Source organism: Osmia lignaria, chromosome 9 (genome assembly GCF_051020975.1).
Source record: "Osmia lignaria lignaria isolate PbOS001 chromosome 9, iyOsmLign1, whole genome shotgun sequence".
Classification (NCBI taxonomy): domain Eukaryota; kingdom Metazoa; phylum Arthropoda; class Insecta; order Hymenoptera; family Megachilidae; genus Osmia; species Osmia lignaria.
In genome coordinates, this window is record NC_135040.1 from 4648250 (window position 1) to 4665726 (window position 17477).

The 17477-nt window shown below is 42.6% G+C and overlaps 5 protein-coding genes across 5 annotated transcripts; all 5 read left to right on the forward strand.

The window, feature by feature from the left end:
- The first annotated feature begins 1138 nt into the window (after window positions 1-1138).
- On the forward strand, window positions 1139-5418 carry LOC117605327 (uncharacterized). Its single transcript, XM_034326580.2, has 6 exons — window positions 1139-1204; window positions 1629-1702; window positions 1771-2009; window positions 2148-2431; window positions 4418-4931; window positions 5000-5418. The coding sequence occupies exons 1-6, from the start codon at window positions 1193-1195 to the stop codon at window positions 5296-5298; spliced, it is 1422 nt and encodes a 473-aa protein (XP_034182471.2). The 5' UTR covers window positions 1139-1192; the 3' UTR covers window positions 5299-5418.
- A 1309-nt stretch (window positions 5419-6727) lies between these two features.
- Window positions 6728-7693, forward strand: LOC117604366 (uncharacterized). The gene is made up of 5 exons (XM_034324338.2): window positions 6728-6739; window positions 6820-6943; window positions 7155-7238; window positions 7302-7411; window positions 7474-7693. Exons 1-5 carry the CDS (start codon window positions 6728-6730, stop codon window positions 7660-7662), a joined length of 519 nt encoding a protein of 172 aa, XP_034180229.1. The 3' UTR covers window positions 7663-7693.
- A 3473-nt stretch (window positions 7694-11166) lies between these two features.
- LOC117605429 (uncharacterized) lies at window positions 11167-12064 on the forward strand. The gene is made up of 4 exons (XM_034326814.2): window positions 11167-11231; window positions 11423-11549; window positions 11623-11792; window positions 11870-12064. The coding sequence occupies exons 1-4, from the start codon at window positions 11220-11222 to the stop codon at window positions 12008-12010; spliced, it is 450 nt and encodes a 149-aa protein (XP_034182705.1). The 5' UTR covers window positions 11167-11219; the 3' UTR covers window positions 12011-12064.
- Window positions 12065-14017: 1953 nt separating this feature from the next.
- LOC117605557 (uncharacterized) lies at window positions 14018-14608 on the forward strand. The gene is made up of 3 exons (XM_034327053.2): window positions 14018-14029; window positions 14108-14389; window positions 14465-14608. Exons 1-3 carry the CDS (start codon window positions 14018-14020, stop codon window positions 14606-14608), a joined length of 438 nt encoding a protein of 145 aa, XP_034182944.1.
- Window positions 14609-15694: 1086 nt separating this feature from the next.
- LOC117605377 (uncharacterized) lies at window positions 15695-16554 on the forward strand. The gene is made up of 2 exons (XM_034326684.2): window positions 15695-15746; window positions 15825-16554. Exons 1-2 carry the CDS (start codon window positions 15732-15734, stop codon window positions 16425-16427), a joined length of 618 nt encoding a protein of 205 aa, XP_034182575.1. The 5' UTR covers window positions 15695-15731; the 3' UTR covers window positions 16428-16554.
- The last annotated feature ends 923 nt before the right edge of the window (window positions 16555-17477 follow it).

A 17477-nucleotide genomic window follows, 5' to 3' on the forward strand; every position in this document is an offset into this window, starting at 1 on the left:
GTTTTTATTAAAAATAAAAGTCTAGTTACGAAAAATAGTTATTTAATAATTTTTCATCGAAAAAGCAGGAACGATCCGATCTGTTTCGAGAATAGGATCGTAATAACTGTAATTCGGGCAGATACAGCTATTTTAATGACCACCAGCTCCTCCTTTCACGCCGAACTAGCCAATACTTTCATCGACGCTGCTTTTTTTGGATCTACTCGGTTTTCGCCTTTTACCTCACCCAGTTTTATTTTCTTTACTTTCTTATTGCGTGAAAGAACGCGCTGCTCTCACCGAAACTAGCCGTAACTCGAACTTTTTTTCCAACTACCCGGGTCACGAAAGAGTGCGATCCTGTATTCAACGTCAAAAATGTTACAAAAATGGTAACGATAATGTATTGAAAGTTTCCCATCTATAATCTCGTAAAAACTTAATCACGTCCGGAGTTTTAATTGATTTAATCGTCTTCGGTTAGTCACGCTTCGGTTGCACGGTAGAATTTCATGCCGGTGACATCGCAAAATAGGGCAAAACGGAAGAAAGAGAATCTCGCCGTAGGAAAGGAAATCGCTTTCGACGCCAACGAGCCAAGGAAAGATCACGATCGGTTCGCATGGGCGTTCACCGCGTTCACTGATCGCGTTAGTTTCAGAATCTTACCGTGCATTCTGTCAGCGTTTCTCGAGGAAGATCGAGCAAAGATCCCCGGTCCTCCGGTCGCGTGAATCTCCATCGATTTATTTCCACCTTGGAAAATCCCTTTGTCGAAAGTTCCGGTAGCCCTGTGTTAGAAATTCAACCAAGAACGAAAGAGGATCTCGAAGCATAAAATAGAAAGCTAGACAACGATGGATCTGTTACAGAAATAGTCCGTGACTATTTGATTTCCCACGTACGAAATCACCCTTCGCAATTCTCCATTTCATCGACTTGACACTGAAAGTCAATTCTCATCCGAGACGTACAGAAACGTCGGGTGTCGTGTTTCGTCACACGAGCGTATTTCCTACCGACGTGTGTCGGATATGAGCTCGAACATGCAAGTCCGGTTTCCAAGAGAGAGATCATCAGTGCGTCTAGGAAGGGGAGAGGGAGAAAGCGTATAAAAAGGATCGGTCCATCGGCAACTACCCGCAGTATCAGTATACGTTTCTTCAACCACCGTTAATCGTAGACCTAAAAAAAGAAAAAAAAAAAAGAAATGTCCATTAATGTAAGTAACCTTAAAAAACGTAAGATGATTTATGCGAATCAGGCACGGTAATGAAAAGCGTTCGGGGGAACAGTGAATCGTGGTAGCGAGGGATGTTTCGCGTCTCCATGAAAACTGCGGCCAGTATCGTGAACGATATCGGTGAAAAGTGACTATTGTTTGCTCTCGCGTATCTTCTTCCATACACAAGCTCGATGTACATTGTCGAGGGCTCGTAAAGCCGCTGGCATTATGGCCCCCATTCGTCTCCCGCTTTATATTCATGCCTCGAAAGTTACGATCGCAGTCAGCGAACGTTATACTCGCCGGCGAGTGATTTACCAGCATTTGCTGACAGAGTTTATAACGTATCGATAGAGAAAAAGTTTACTTGCCATTCTTCGTGGCTTCGCGTTACGAATATTCATCGATCCCATTGTTTCAGGTACTGCTGCTGTGTTTAATCGCGGGATGCGCTTTGGGGAGCATCGAGGCAGGTGGTGACGGAGGCTGGCAAGGGTAAATATTAAAATTAAAAAAAAAAAGAGATTCTAATAGATGATTAATTCACAATTGATTCGAAACAGGGTAGCAAGCAGCGGCGGTTACGATTCCGGACACGGCATGGAATTAGGACACGTATCAGGGGGAGGACTGTACGATAGTTTGTCTAGTTACGGTTCCGGTTATGGTTCTTACGGGGGCGGGGGTTACGATCATGGATTGCACGGAGGACACGTGCAGCATCACTATGCACCAGCTGTGCCAGTAAGCGAGCACATCGAAGTGACGAAACCTATACCGATACCTGTCGTTAAAAACGTCGGTAAGTTTCGCTCATCCACCATCGTTCCAAAGCTAATTGCGAAACGAAGCAATTAACTAGCACGTCTGATTACTAACGTTAATTACAGTACGCGTTGCCTTCTATTTATAAAGAAAAATTATTTTCTTTTACCTTCAGGTGTACCGGTCGCTCACCCGGTGGCGATAGCAGTGCCACATCCGGTGGCGGTGGGCGTACCACAGCCATATCCGGTTCACGTACCGGTACCAAAGCCGGTCGCCATTCCAGTGGTGAAGACAATCGCGATACCGGTCGAGAAGAAGGTGCCGTACCCTGTGGAGAAGGTGATACCCGTTCCGGTAGAGAAACACGTGCCCATACCTGTGGAAAAGCACATACCTGTGCCGGTGGAAAAACCTTACCCCATTCACGTGCCGGTTTACAAACACGTGTTCCATCGGGTGAAGTCTTACGGCCACGGTTGGAGCCATTAACCGATTGCGTCAGGGCACCGCCAAAGGATGCACGCTTACAAGACACGCCTGCGAATGGAAACAGAATGCAATAAATTCATCGTTTGTGGCGTTATGCACGCGTGAAGATTTTGATTCGCTTTCTTGAAAGCTCACGATACTAGAACGCTTCGTCTTTATTCGAATCGAAGAGATCGACGAAGCGTCGACATTTCATACAAAGATGAAAGAATGTCACTGATAGTTATTTATGTCTGTATGTTTGTTTGTTTTGTTACTTTGTTAGCGAATAAAATTGATCGAGTTATTTTTATTAAACCCGTTGCTTGTTTATCTACTCCCCTCTGAAAATTAATGCAGGTTGATCGATCACGTGGCTGTCGCTTTCTTAAAAAACCATCCATCACAACTGGTAGCGAGAGATAATTAATGATGATCGCAATGCGCGGAGAATTTCATTTGTTTTATTTCTTCAATTAAAGATGAAAGGATTACGATTACGGAGACTGCTCTCTTTTTAACAGACTTCGAAAAAGGAGGAGGTTACTCAATTCCATCAGTATATTTTTCTTATTTTAATTCCTTCGAGCGAGTACAAAGTTGAGGCACTTTCGATATAATTGTTCAGCAATTCGCGTGAGTTTCCGAGGAAATTGCCGGAGCGATTTGAGTCACGAATTCCCACGTATCTTGCCCCAGCCTTATAATTATTATAATTTTCTAGATAATAATGGACGGCCGGCGTAGTTTACACATAGTTGTTTTTTAGAGGCTTTCGTTATGCTCTCTCCACAAGGCAAACCGAGATTCGCGAGCATGACTCCTGTCTCAAATATACCTGCACGCGATCTTCGAATATCCAACTGTCGCGAGATTAGAACGTTTTCCCGCCCGGGCTTAATTACAGAAAGAGGAAGGAACTACTTCTGGAACGAACAAATGAACAAATATCGACAGAACGTTGAGGGATAGTTACAACTGTTAGGAAATAAGAAACACGCGCGAATGATTTGCAACAACGCGTGAAAGCGTGTATTTTAATTCTTATATATAAAATTTCTAGCAAGTTTCTAGCAAAGGTCCTTTCCTATGCTTTCAACCAATGAAACGATAGAATTTTCAATGCAAAGTCAAAGGATCAGAAATTCTGAACTTCACTGAACTTAATTCTGCAGGAATCGACAAAGGAACGTAATCACAATTACCTAACAAGCACTGCATCCAGTTTCCTCGTAGAAACGCTCACCGAGTCAATGACAGAAGGAGACTGTAAAGTTAATAAACTGACGTGGTATCAGGTTCAAGAAACTTCAAAGATCCACTATCCTCGAAGTAGCACCGAGATGATGGTGGGAGCGGCGGCAAATGGTAGATGAAAATTACGAGCATACGTGGGCAATCACCTAAGAAGAGAATAGTAAGCGTTCAATTCGTACGGTACAAGGGAGTTAGCAAGAGTGGCCAATGCCTAGGACGTGCTCGCCGGACCGATAGACGGGAAACAATTGTACCGGTCGGCTGCAATTCACTGGAGCCGGCCTTTGGACTAAACTACATCCCCGACAGTGAAAGGCTCGACGGTATATTAAGAGGAGCAATGAGCATAGATGTATCAGTCGCTCAAGAAACTTCTGTACAGTGAACACAGCTATATGCATAGAAACATGAATCAGATCGTGAGTAACAAATTCGGATATAATTTTTCTTTCCAACACTGGTTAAATTAGAAAATTTTAAGAAAACCATCGCGTTAAATCAAATTTCCTTCGAATCATGATGGTCAATTAGTCTTAAAATATCTGAATATTTTTATCTCGATTGCAATTACTCAAAAACACTAAACTACCACTTGGCAATTTTACTTTACTTAACGGCCACTTAATTAACACGATACACGGTACCTGCATTTTCAAGTTCACACTATTCCATTCACTGTGCATTCTCTTTCACGAACCTTACCTTCGACTTACGTAGGTGCTGCTTTCTCTGGTGTCCTTGGCCACGGCCGCGCCATTGATCGTGAAACAGGATCAAAACGACTATCAACAGTACCAGCTCCATGGTGGTTTCCAACCGATCGAAAGATCCGACCATGAGAGCCTCGGCTCATCTTCCGGGGGTGGAAGTTACGGTGGCGAGTACAGCAGCGGTGGCGGCTATGGCGGCGGCTATGGCGGCGGTTATGGCGGTGGTCACGGTGGCGGCGATTACGGTGGCGGAGAATACGGCGGTGGTTACGGCGGTGGTTACGGAGGCGGCGATTTCGGAGGCGGACACGGTGGAGGTCTCGAAGCATCTTCGGGACACTTGGAAGGTTCCAGTGACCACTTGAGCTCGGATTATTCTTCTTATGGCGGTGGTTACGAGGGCGGTGATGAGGGTGGAGTTTCCCTCGACGGCGGTCACCACAGTGTGGTGCAAAGTGTCCCTGTGTCGGAGCACGTCGAGGTGACGAAGCCTATACCCATCAAAGTGATCAAACACATCGGTAAGTTTAAAATTAAAACGTTTTTACGCGAATAATTCTGTGATCTATTAAAATTTTTCGCTTTCCAGGGGTACCAGTTCCTCATATCGTGAAGATTGCTGTACCCCATCCAGTGGCAGTCGGCGTTCCCCAGTCGTATCCAGTTGCGCATCCGGTACCAAAATTGGTACCAGTTCAAGTAGTGAAGACCGTCGCGGTCCCTGTGGAGAAGAAGGTTCCATTCCCCGTGGAGAAACATATTCCGGTGCCTGTCGAGAAGCCGATTCCCATCACGATCGAGAAACACGTGCCAGTGCCGGTCATCAAACCGTATCCCATCAAGATCCCCGTCTACAAAACCATCTACCACCACGCGAAAAAGCATTAGAACGTCGGGAATCATTAAACAACGATCTCGCAAAGACGTTCATTGCTTCTGCTCAAGGCTCGAATCAACGTCCATCGAACAACCCTGATGGAATCGATATGAATATCAAGGGAAAATGATTATTCGAGGGTGTCGCGACTGAGTTTATTGTTCTTTCTGTATATATGTTAAAAACTGTTACTATTATATGTTTGTTTTTCTACTTTTATAAATGTTACTGTTTTTGTTTTTCCAATAAAATGATTGAAAAATGAACGAATAAGTATTTTCCTAGTGAAAGTTGATCACCAGTAAAAGTTTCAGAAAATTCCTCCTCTCGATGCCGCCAGATAATTCCTCTACGGATTAATGTATCAAGCAGGAAGTAGATATTCCGTATTAAAAACAAACTAATACAAGCAGTTTCGCTGTTGCAAAGCGTGATTTTGATGCAAATTGTATTTCCAACAAATATGACACGTTCGTTCGTGGAAATTCGATAAAAATTTAAATGAAAAAACTTTCCATGGAATATTGGAAGGATAATCAAATGATTTTCCTGTTGTTTCGAATAGACAGTAACGGTCGTCGCACCTGGTTGATGAATCCGTATTAAGCACGCTAGAGATCATAATCGAAACTTTCACTGTGGTATTTTCGATACATCAGCTGCAGATTCCATAGAAAGTGAATGCTTCGCGAGCGATCTAGTTCGACACTGGAGGAAATACGATTGTCACGATCAACCACCGTCAACGAGCCGTGAGGATGCAGGAAGTCGACGAAGATAATTACCGACGAGTAATCCTGCGTAACGTGGCTAATGATTAATAATAATTAACGAAATTGATTAAGCTTACGCTTTTGATTAATTATGTCGACTGCCTACGACACATTATAATTGCAATTATCTTAGATACGATCAAGTCTTGAAAGTTCCAAAAATAATTTAATAATAATAGCTGTGTTGCTATTTTTATAAATTTACCTCTTTTACATTTTCGTACATTCCTGTTACATTCACTTATCATTGCAAAATTTTCCTCGCAACTATTACCAGGAAATAGGAAGTACCACTACCCCTCATCATCTGTTCACCACAAAGTACTCTTGATATTACTGTAATTACATTCACTCACGAAATACCGAGTCCCGGTGTGAAAGAAGTGATAGAAAGGTGAACAATCGAGTCGACGTTTTAATGAGAACAGGAAAAGACGGGGAATTATGTAGGTTGCTCATCGCTGTTCTAAAGAAAGACGGAAATCCTGTGTTACATAATTGTTCTAAGGGAGAAACGTAACTTGCACGGTGAAGGTGCCGAATAGCATTTCTCGGAATAGTGGGGTTGCATGTCTCTTAGCAGCTATATAAAGTGACTACCCAAAGAATTTGTCTCGAGTTGATATTTTATTCACGAAGCAACTCGTTGGTGGAGAATAAGAAAAACATGGAAAAGCTCGTACGTGTCGTTCAAACCATTTATATAAACAATTATGCCAGTGACCAATAATGAACTTTTTCAATCTTACTTTGTTTAAGATCGTGGTTCTGGCGATCATTGAGTTCTGCTGGGCCAGCGAACTAGGATGGGGAGGTCATGGACTGACTTTGGGGGAAATTGACGTGGGTCACGAAGGAGGAGGATTCAGTTTGGACGAATTAGGTCTGATTTAGCTGTCACTATTAAAACAGCGCTGTTTGAGATTTTCCGGTTTAACCAGTGTCCAGAGGATAAATATTTCGTCGTTTCATTAGCACTGCAGCTAGTTCTCAATGAAAATTTATCTAGCTGGTCGAAGACATAATTAAAGATTTTTTGAAATAAAGCTAGATGTGAAAAATTCTTTTCATATGGTTTTTTTTTATTGCATTAGGAGGATCAGAGCACGAGATTGGTCTGGGAGGTCACGGAGGAGGAGGAGGAGGAGGTCACTTTATACCCGTTGTTAAAGAAATTGGTACGTAAATTATTGTCAACTGAGATGTAGAATTTTACACCACGTGAAATTTAATTGCAATAGGGGTGCCGATACCGAAGAAGGTTCCATTCATTGTACCGAGCTTGCAAGTTCAATCCATTCCCCAAAGCTACCCAGTTCCGGTGGTTGTGCAGAAACCCGTTCCATACCCGGTAAATATTTAACATTAAAACTTAATTAGATAGTTCGCATAATAATATTCGTTTCTTTACAGGTGGAGAAACAGGTGTTCACCAAGGTGGAGAAAAAGGTACCCACCCCAGTCGAGAAAATCATCCCTGTGAAGGTCGAGAAGCATGTTCCCTTCACTGTGGTGAAACACGTTCCTGTACCTGTGCCGAAACCAATTCCCATCAAGATCCCAGTTTACAAGACGATCATACACAGACACAAGGGACACTAAAAGCAAATCGAGAGTTCAAATTGTTGATTATTCTGCCATTCATCGTTCCTGTAATATCTGTTGCTTGTTCCATCATTTTGTATTTTAAAGTTGCTTGTTAATAAATGACCTTATTCGAAGTACCGAAGTATTTGTTAATTAAATCCATCGTCCTTAACAAAACTGCAAATTTGTTATCTAAATATATAAAACGATGTGTTACGTTAACGAAGAGTTACGATTATTGATCGCTGGTCCACGCGAAGAAAGGGAAAACGCATTGAATTCAGTGTGAAAAATCTGAACAAAGATTTCTCATTACAGTGACACGGTGTTACTTAACGAAGCGTTGCAACTATTGGTCACTGGCTAGCATGGCGTAGAGGAGAAAGGAGAATGTCGCGTACTTCGAGCGCACTGGTAGCGAAAGTAATCGGTGCGATTACTTTCCTCTGTCATTGACCTTCGTAAATTCGACTGCCAGAGCAGAAGGAATCCATTGAAAGGACGAACGTTCGAAGAGAATGTAAGCTGTGAGCAAATTCTCAACAGTGAAAAGATATAATATTAACTATCTGAAAAAGGAAGGTGTAGCTGATCGAGAGAAGGTGTGTTCCATTTACGAAGGGACTGTCTAACAGACACAGAATAACGATAAGGAAACTTCAATTTCGCTTTCACTCCCTGTTATTTTATTTTCATTTTTGAACGCGGAAGTAACACGATTCTATGGTTAAATATGTAACACTGACAAATTTATAACGAGAGGAAAAAACGTGTAGGCGAAAGTGAGACGCGAAGATGATCTCGGTAATTGCAGGGATGTAAAAGGAGGAAGAAGAATCGTGAAATCATAACGCTGTGCAAAGGAAAGAGAAATTGCGCGGAAGGTTTCACGCAGCGGGTTCCTTCTTTGAATCTCATCAATATGCAACGGTTAAACACTTTTTCGTGAACGTTCGCGGAGAAATCTGAGTGGGATCCGTCAGACTGGGCGACGATCGCACTTCATGCTAGAAAAAGTAGAGAAACGATGCAAAAAGTGGTCAGAAAGAAAGTTTAACGACGGCAGACTGTTTCGAGCCTCAACCAATTGCGAACGATAATCACCTGTTCGAAATGAAATAAAAGCAATATTAATGGAAGGAAAACTGCTCTCATCAATGATCTTAATCACTTTCGATTTCTGTTCAGATAATTCTTGATCAAATTATCCGGAAAGAGGCTCAAGGACTCTTAACGATTACTTTTCAATTGCTTCTTTACGATAATGAGAGTAATTGAATACTGAAAGAAAGTAAAATTCAAATCATGCCTCGAGGCATTTCAAAAGCAGAACAATTCCCGTCTGAAATTGAACGTTAAAATATTTTCTCCGGTTCCTCGACGATCAAAGGGAGGCACGATCGATCTCGAACGCTAAACGATGGCTCCCCAGGAACAACGATATCATTGTAAAAACTGTTTGAGCGAGTAACGTTAATGGCGTTGCTTGTTCGCCCGTGGGAAATAACCAAACGTTCCTCTCGAGGTACCCGTTGCTATCGATAGAAACGAGCTCCTGGAGGAGGAAGAACAATAGGAAAAACGCGAAAGAAGGTAAAAGCCTTCTACTTCGAAAGATGAACGCACGGAAGGGATCAAGATACATTTCTTCAGACCCTTGAAAACCTTGCAAATTTCTCCAATTGATTAATATGAGAATAATAATTGATTTTCCTTTCGTTCCAGGTCAATGATTGCAATTTGCTCCAATTTTTCTGCAATTTAAACAAAAAAGAAAGGCGACCATGGGTGTCCTCGAATCGCTATTGAACTTTGAACGCCTTCAAGTTTCTAACTCGTCACGTTCGACTCGTTTCGGTGTCTTTAGCGACTTGTTCCTTCGAAGCCGACAAGCATCGCGTGCCAATAAACGAGGATGAATTAAAACGGTACCTCGAGTCGTGACAAATGGGCAAATGAATCGAGTTGTTCTTAGCTCGATCGTATTCCTTTCGAGGAAGATTGATCGGCCATTAAGAAATCAATTTTTCTTCGAGCTCGTTTTCGAACAATTTCGAATAATAAGACAGGACCCGTTTAATGCGAAAGTTGGTTGCACGTTTAGGAAGACGAATATTCGCTCAGAGAAATTCGCGGTCTTTGGAAACCGTACCAAAATCGCAGATGAACTTTCTACCGTGAAATGGGTAGACCGACTCTCATCCAAAGCTATTACCATATTACACATTATCTGTACCCACGCTTGCATTAAATTCATACCGTAGTTGCATTTAATTTCTCCCTCTGCTATGTCACTGTCGCCCCTAGGCATCAGGGATTAATATACGCGTTAGCAAACAAACCACATTGCATTCTGATGTTATCTCGACGACTAGATAGCGTCACGTAATTAAAATTCAAACCAAGATGAGAAACGCGTAGGAGAAACATCGTCCAGGATACAATTCGTTGTTAATACAGATCGTGAACGAAAAAGCACGATAACCGGCAAGTAGATTGTGTCAGACACTTCCTACTCTCGCCGTTCGATCATTCTGCTGTTCACTTATCAAACTAGAAACATGCTTTTACAGGAACAAAGATCTCCGGGTTCGATCAGTTTTTCATAAAACTTCTTTTTCTCAAATACGAAAGGACTTTCATTTCGTTGCTCCCGAAACTCGGAATCTTTCTACGCCTCAGAGCGTTTTTCGCCTTCACTTCCGGTAGACGCGAGATTTGCCCATCGGCGACCACAATCACATACCGTGCGAGAAAGAAACCGAAACGATGACCGTTTCTTCGAACAACTTAACACGAGCCTTGAGCTCCTTCAGAAAGATAATTATAATTTATGCACATATTTAATTCTCGATGGTCATCTTCTCCACTGTTTTGAATATTCCGTTCTAGAATCGACCACTCGGAGTGGAATCGAATCGTCTGTAGAAATTTTCGCAACCGCAGCTCCATGTTTGTTTCCGGCAAATGGAGCTGTTGTAGATTTGCGGTCGCTTCTTAAAGCGCTTTTGATCTTCCGCTTTGTCGGTCACTTTGAGTGATCCTGGGTGAAATTAATTATTAATCATTAATATTTTTGGTAATCCATTTTGTCTCATTTCTTATTAGATCTTCGTAAGTGAAATTTGACTTTCCTTTTCTGGAGCACACAGCGTGTAATAAAACAGTGTTTTTAAAGAGACGAGTTGGGCATACTTTCATTCAAACCGAACACGATCTACATGGAAAGAACGTGTTATCCCAAACAACGAGACATTTCCCGTGTCCGCGAGCACGCGTAACCTCGGCTTCCGGTACACCATAGACGGCGAACGGTTCAATGTACCGCGTGAAAAATGAAACGAGATCCTTTCATATTCATCGACCGTGTATATAGTTCGTACAAAGGTTGTTCGGTGGTGTGACGATGTTTGATATATCCTGGAAAGGGTCGGGACTCTAGCGCAAAGAAACAGTGAAAGGTGGTGGAATCGATGTTAGTATATAAGCTCGGTGTTCCAGTGCCACAGACACTCAACGCTCGATTCTTGTCCTTGCACAATTAAACACCCCCGCCCGGAAGATCTGCAACAATGAATCAAATCGTAAGGAGTATTTTGAAAAATCGGATGATAGTGCGACAGTGAGATATCGTGAAATTTATGGTTTACGGGATACGTCTGAAACTAGGTTTAAAGATCACACCGCATTCATTTGTTTCGAAGTTGAAATTCAAATTACCACGTGACATTTGAAAATAAAGCGTTACCTATGATCGATAATAAAATGTTTTCAGATTCTTTTGATCGGTATCGCGGTGTTCGCTGGAACGGTATCGGCGAGCCATTACGACGAAGACCACGGCAGCAGCACCTACGAGGAAAAATCGAAGCCAGTGGAAATTCCAATTTATAAAAAATATGGTAAATATTTCGCTATTAAATTTTATCAATTTTCCAAAATATATTAATTAATATTCTTTCATATTTTTTTCAGCGATCCCGATTCCTCACCCAGTGCCAGTCGAAGTTCCTCAGAAGATAGAAATCCCGATTCCTCAGCCTCAACAAGTCCCCATCGAAATTCCTCATCCCTATCCTGTCGAGGTGGTCAAGCACGTCGAAATCCCCGTTGAAAAACCGGAACCCGTCATTGTTGAGAAGCATGTAAGTAATTAATATTTTTGGAAATATTTAATATCCAATAAATAGGAAATATGATAACTCTTGATATTTTTATCCAGGTACCTTTCGTGGTAGAAAAGCCATATCCGGTGTACGTGGAGAAGAAGTTCCCTATTCCAGTGGCCAAGCCGTATCCGGTTCATGTACCGATCTACAAGCACGTCTTCCATTACTCTTCGAAGGGCAAGGGATGGCATTAAGCTGGCTCGCTCGTTGAACACATGGGAATCGTTCTTCTCGCCTGGAAAACAAACGTTCATCGTTACGATGATTTTTTCATACTTCTTGAAAGACACACGAGATTCTCGTCTAAACGTCCTGGTTGACGCAAACGCTGCCAATGTCTTTGTTATAGATTTTATACACTTGTTAAGTTTTCCTTTTCTACTCGAACCTCAACGTTTTTGTTAATAAACGATACTTAAAAACTACTGTGTTTCTCTGGATCGTTACACGTCACGATTGGGATGATAAAAATTCTAAAAAGATATTGTTACGCATTCAAAGATGAATCCTTTTGACCCTTCCCAAAGGATTTTCCTATATCTGAGTTACTTCGGACGCGAGATCATTACCTGACAAAAGAACATTTTCACGTCATCTTTTATCCTTTCTCTTTTCGTTTCCTGCAATCGTAAGAAGAAACGTTCTTCCCGTTTCATCAACGAACAGAGGAAGGAAACGCGTAATCGTGCGTTCCATTTCCTGTCGTCCGGTGTAACAAATCGGCCAGAAGCGGACTAGTCGCCGACAGGAATTCTGCGCGATCTTGATTCGCCATAACGAGCCCAGCAGCAAACACGTTCCTATATCGCCAGGCGAGACCACTTTTACTCGAGAGATACACTTTCACTGTTCCGCTCGTTGGTACAGAGAGTAGTCTCGTGTACGATTCGAATCTTCCGAGCTCAGACTTCTCTTTCTTTAACGACCACACCCCTCGATATTTTTCCTCCACGACACTCTATATCGGAGTCAAACATTTTTCCTTCCTCCGCTTGCGTTCCGCTACGACCGTAGGAGTAACACGCTCGTGGAAGATACAAGAAACTCTCTAAAGCATAGACTCTCTCTCTTGAAAACGAGAGAGGAAGTACAGGAATATCCGTTCGAAAGTTCTATTCACGTACGATCAGATGATCGATGGAAATTCAACACTCTGTTATAATTACCGTTCCATCGAGTATCGATTTTCTTTCGATTCGTCCATCATCGACGCGTATCGCTTAACACCCCTTTGTGCGAAAGTTAGCTACGGAACCGAAGGATCTATAGAATCGCGTGTTAACGGGATAGACACGGCTGAACTTGTGTTCAAAGCCTGGCTGACAGTAGTTTACAAATTGTTAGGTATGCGAATTAGACCACGACCACGTTTGCTTCGCTCCACCGAGCTCATTCTCGATGATCTACGCGGTAGAGACTGCGTCGCACGTTGTTCCATGGCTTGACGAAAATGTGCATGTAACGTGACAACGTGTAAACAGGGTGGTCGGATTAAAAGTACAATTACTCAATCGTTCGGTAATTGAACCGAGAGGAATAACTTCCTTTCCCCGCGATCGCCACGGTGTGTATCATTCCTTCTATATGGTGAGAATCGAAAGCGTTCTACTGTATTTGGTACTCGTGGGATCGGTGCAGGCAGGTTTCTAAAATATTTCTCGCTCGTTCGCGTAATTACGGAAGTCGAGGCTATAAAATATTTTCAAAAACGCCCTACCTACTCCGAAGCGGAAATATATATTTTACAATTAATCGTGCACAAATATAAAATTACGAGGTTGAACAATCACCTGGGGGCTAAAAAATATTATGGTACTCTGTCCCTTATACAGTAAATAATTTCGACGAACGGGTTAATTAGATAAATAGGGATGTAGAAATAAATGGTACTAACTCCCTTATATAGTAAATAATTTAAGGGATGCAGTTAATTAGATAAATATCATTAAAAAAATGTGAGAGATTGGAAGGTGTCTGGATGCCAGGAAGAGCACCCATCCATAGGTGAAATATATCTACGAGAATAATCGTAAAACGATCATGCACGCGCACAGGTATAAACACGACTAGTAGAAAGAGTAAATGTAACGAAGAGAAGGGAGAAAGTGACGTTGGTATATAAACACTTGGCCGTGACTTTGAAAGCATCAAAGAGATTGTGGCCAGTTAACACTACGGATTGCGTGCACAGTGCAGAAGCCATGAGGATTTTCGTAAGTTTTTCTCCATCAACCACTTCCGATTAATTATCGATTCCTTTTACTATAAACCGTGATCATTTTCCATGGTAGATACTTACCGCTCTGGTGACCATGGTGTGCGCCTCCTACGAAGAGGACCACGGTGGATCCACTTATCACGAGACCTCGAAACCGGTGGAGATTCCAATTTACAAAAAATACGCCATACCAATTCCGCACCCTGTTCCAGTGCCGGTACCGCAGCACATTAAGGTACCAATTCCGCAGCCGTATCAGGTCGAGGTACCAGTTCCACATCCAGTGCCTGTGGAGGTAGTGAAACACGTTGAAATTCCAGTGGAGAAGCCTGAACCGTACGTGGTAGAGAAAAAGGTATCTACACGATTAAATTAATTTTTCAAATTTAAACAAAACCCGATATATTATTTTTAAAATATTAATGTATAGGTACCATACGTTGTCGAGAAGCCCTATCCAGTGACGGTGGAGAAACATTTCGCGGTTCCCATTCCAAAACCATACCCAGTCCACGTACCTGTCTACAAGCACGTGTTCCATCACCAAAGCAAAGGACACGGCTGGAAGCACTGATCCTGGATGTCGTCGACGTATCAAACTCGAGTCCTTCTACCAAATACGCAGCCAAAATGAAATTAATCGTTTATTGGCATTATCACGCTTGTACATAGTCCAATGTTGTTATTGTTGCTCAAATAAACTGTTTTTGTTTTTGTAACAATTGCCGATTGAATTTCTTTCCCTTATGGTGGTTGTCTCGAATAGTCGAGATGTTTAGACGGTTTTGAAAGCCGTGGGTTTCTTTCAATGGCTCGGAACCAGTCGCTTTTTCTTCGAACCACTGGATTTCTTAATTAGGTCAACTTCACCAGATTGGATCCCGTCGATCCGCATGCTTCGACTGTTTTCTCCATCTAATTGCCGCCCAACACCGTGATAAAACAATTACCTCGCCACCTGGAGAAAACAAGAATGTCAGCCGTACAGAAATAATGAATGACTTTTACTATTTTTCATTTTTCAATAAAATATACAGAAAATTTCTTATCGCGTTAAATAGAGATTGCAAAATATATCTTGTTTCAAAGTTAAAAATTTAAAGTCGAAACATTAATCGTAAGTTTAGTAAGATATTAAAGAACCTATAATCAGATATTCGGAAAGTCTAAGTATTTATCTAAAAACGGTTCGCTACTTTTTATTCTTAGCGTACGATTAATCAACCCCCGTAGAAACGGCGGGAGTGGCCGCAGAGGAGATATAAATTAGATAAAACGGTAGTAAATATTTCAAAGCTGGCGAACCTTTTTCTCCGTTTTTCACTGGAGGTTACCGGAGGCTGCACCTGAAGCGATCGGGCGCGTTACGAGGTTTGCCCCGCGGTTCTGTCGGTCCAGAAACCGGCCAATGACTGGCGATCGTGTTGTAAATGACAAACGCGAGTCTAACGATCGCCGCGTAATGCCCGAGGTGGAGAATTTATTCAGGAAATACCGTGGCGCGATCGGTTGCGTCACACTCCTGACCGACGACCGCTTTTTACTCCTCATAAGGGAATCACATTCGACTTCGGCCCGCAAGAAACCTGCCCCGTTTAAGTGGAGCAAAAGTTTATAAAACCGACGGCCACGCACGACGCGCCTCTAGTTTCGCCAGGGACATTAGATTCAGAAGTTATCCGACAGAAGCCGAAATCATGTTCAGGTTACTGGTAAGTGAAATAAAATGTAAGTCGTCGAATGATTATTTCTTAAAATCGTCAACAATTTGTTTTTTTTCTAATCCCTAGATACCGTGCCTGATATGGCTGTCAAGCGTTCGTTCCGAGACCGCGATGAACATGCACATGCCGGACGGCATGATGGAAGAAAAATCACCGATGGAGGCCTGGATGAAACCGAAGAGGGAGTCCTATCATAACCCATGCCCTCCGGTTTACTCGCACCCGATCTCCTATTCGCCACCGCCCCAAATTTATTTGAAACCGGCGATTCAGTACATCCCCAAACCGATGATCACGTACGTGAAGCCAGCTCCGCCTCCGGTCATCCTGAAGCCGACGCCAGCACCGGTGATCGTGAAACCAGTGGTCCAACCCAAAGTAGTTTATCCAATTTATCAGAAGCCGATGATATCGTACGCTCCCATCTACCACAAGCCAATGTATTACGCGCCCATCGTTCAAAAAGTGATGTACGAGTCTCCTAAGGTGTACCTGAAGAAGTATGACTTGCCGCCTGTCGTCCATAAACCCCAAATTTCCTACCCAGTTCAATATCAACATCCGAAAGTGGTGCACGTGCAACCGCAGTATAATTACGTAAAAGTAGCTCAACCCGTCGTTCATCCCCAGCCAATTTATCACTCGGCCATAAAACCGTGGTGTCCGTAAAACGAATCGATAGGCTGACGTCAGCGTCGATCGATGCTTTTCAGAATGTTCCGAGGAAACAGAAAGGTGGCACGAGCGCATTCGCGAAATCCATCGATTCGCGATTGCCTTAACTCGTCACAGTAATCGAGCGTAATTTAGCAAAGTTTCCATGTCACAGATTGTACAATAAAAAACGAAGGAAGTATCAATTTGACTGTTCGGTGTACTCGCCCTATTCATCCTCCTCGACTTTCCCTCTCGCCGCGGTTTTCGTAATCGTCGAGCCTGCTTCATCTTCGACATCGGGAAAGGTAAAGCTGTTAGCAGGACGACGATGGGAATGAAACTCGTTAAAAGCTTTGAAAAGGAACACTTTGGAAACGAAAAGTTTCGATAGCTCGCTAATTTTCCTCAAACTTTCCCTGAAGCTTTTCATCCGACGGAACAATCAGACTAGCGGCAGTCTCATAACAGACCGACATCCTTTCTACAACAAGAGATTACCGAGGCTGCGGTCATCTCCCGTCCTGAGATTGCCTTTTCTCGACCTCTTAATCCTTCAGTCTATGCAAACTCATTTCCTCCCCAAACTTTTCTCCATTGTTCCTGAAAATTGAATCGCATTATCGCCGCTTCTAAGCTCGAATATTTCGCCAGATTTTCTTTTCTAATTAGATTCTTGTGTAGGGAACGTTTTGCACGCTAAGCTATTAATTTAAACGGTTTACAGGAAACTTGTTCTCCAAAATGTACATTCTATCGTGAGTCACGATAGATCCACGACAAGTTCCGACATATTTTCTCCTTTTATCAGCCAGCTAAATTGCGTCAGATCGCTTGCCAGCTCTATGTAAGGAATTAATTACGATCCGGTCGCAGAAGGCTTTCCAACCGATTCCCGATTATTTCAAGGAACGGTCGTTTCGTCACTGTCTCGCAACACGATGTTGCGCAAACCGCGGCAATGAAACGAATCGTCTTGCAATTTTGCAATCATCGAGAACACAGGGGTGTAATCTTCCGATTGTCTTGCATGTCCGGATTTTGCGATGGTATTTCGACATTTTT

Coding starts and splice junctions, on each gene's coding strand:
- LOC117605327 (XM_034326580.2), top strand. Junction 2,010..2,147: donor ACCTGTCGTTAAAAACGTCG/GTAAGTTTCGCT, acceptor TTTTACCTTCAG/GTGTACCGGTCGCTCACCCG. Junction 4,932..4,999: donor CAAAGTGATCAAACACATCG/GTAAGTTTAAAA, acceptor TTCGCTTTCCAG/GGGTACCAGTTCCTCATATC.
- LOC117604366 (XM_034324338.2), top strand. Junction 6,944..7,154: donor ATTCAGTTTGGACGAATTAG/GTCTGATTTAGC, acceptor TTATTGCATTAG/GAGGATCAGAGCACGAGATT. Junction 7,412..7,473: donor AGAAACCCGTTCCATACCCG/GTAAATATTTAA, acceptor GTTTCTTTACAG/GTGGAGAAACAGGTGTTCAC.
- LOC117605429 (XM_034326814.2), top strand. Junction 11,550..11,622: donor TCCAATTTATAAAAAATATG/GTAAATATTTCG, acceptor TATTTTTTTCAG/CGATCCCGATTCCTCACCCA. Junction 11,793..11,869: donor CCGTCATTGTTGAGAAGCAT/GTAAGTAATTAA, acceptor ATTTTTATCCAG/GTACCTTTCGTGGTAGAAAA.
- LOC117605557 (XM_034327053.2), top strand. Junction 14,390..14,464: donor CGTACGTGGTAGAGAAAAAG/GTATCTACACGA, acceptor ATTAATGTATAG/GTACCATACGTTGTCGAGAA.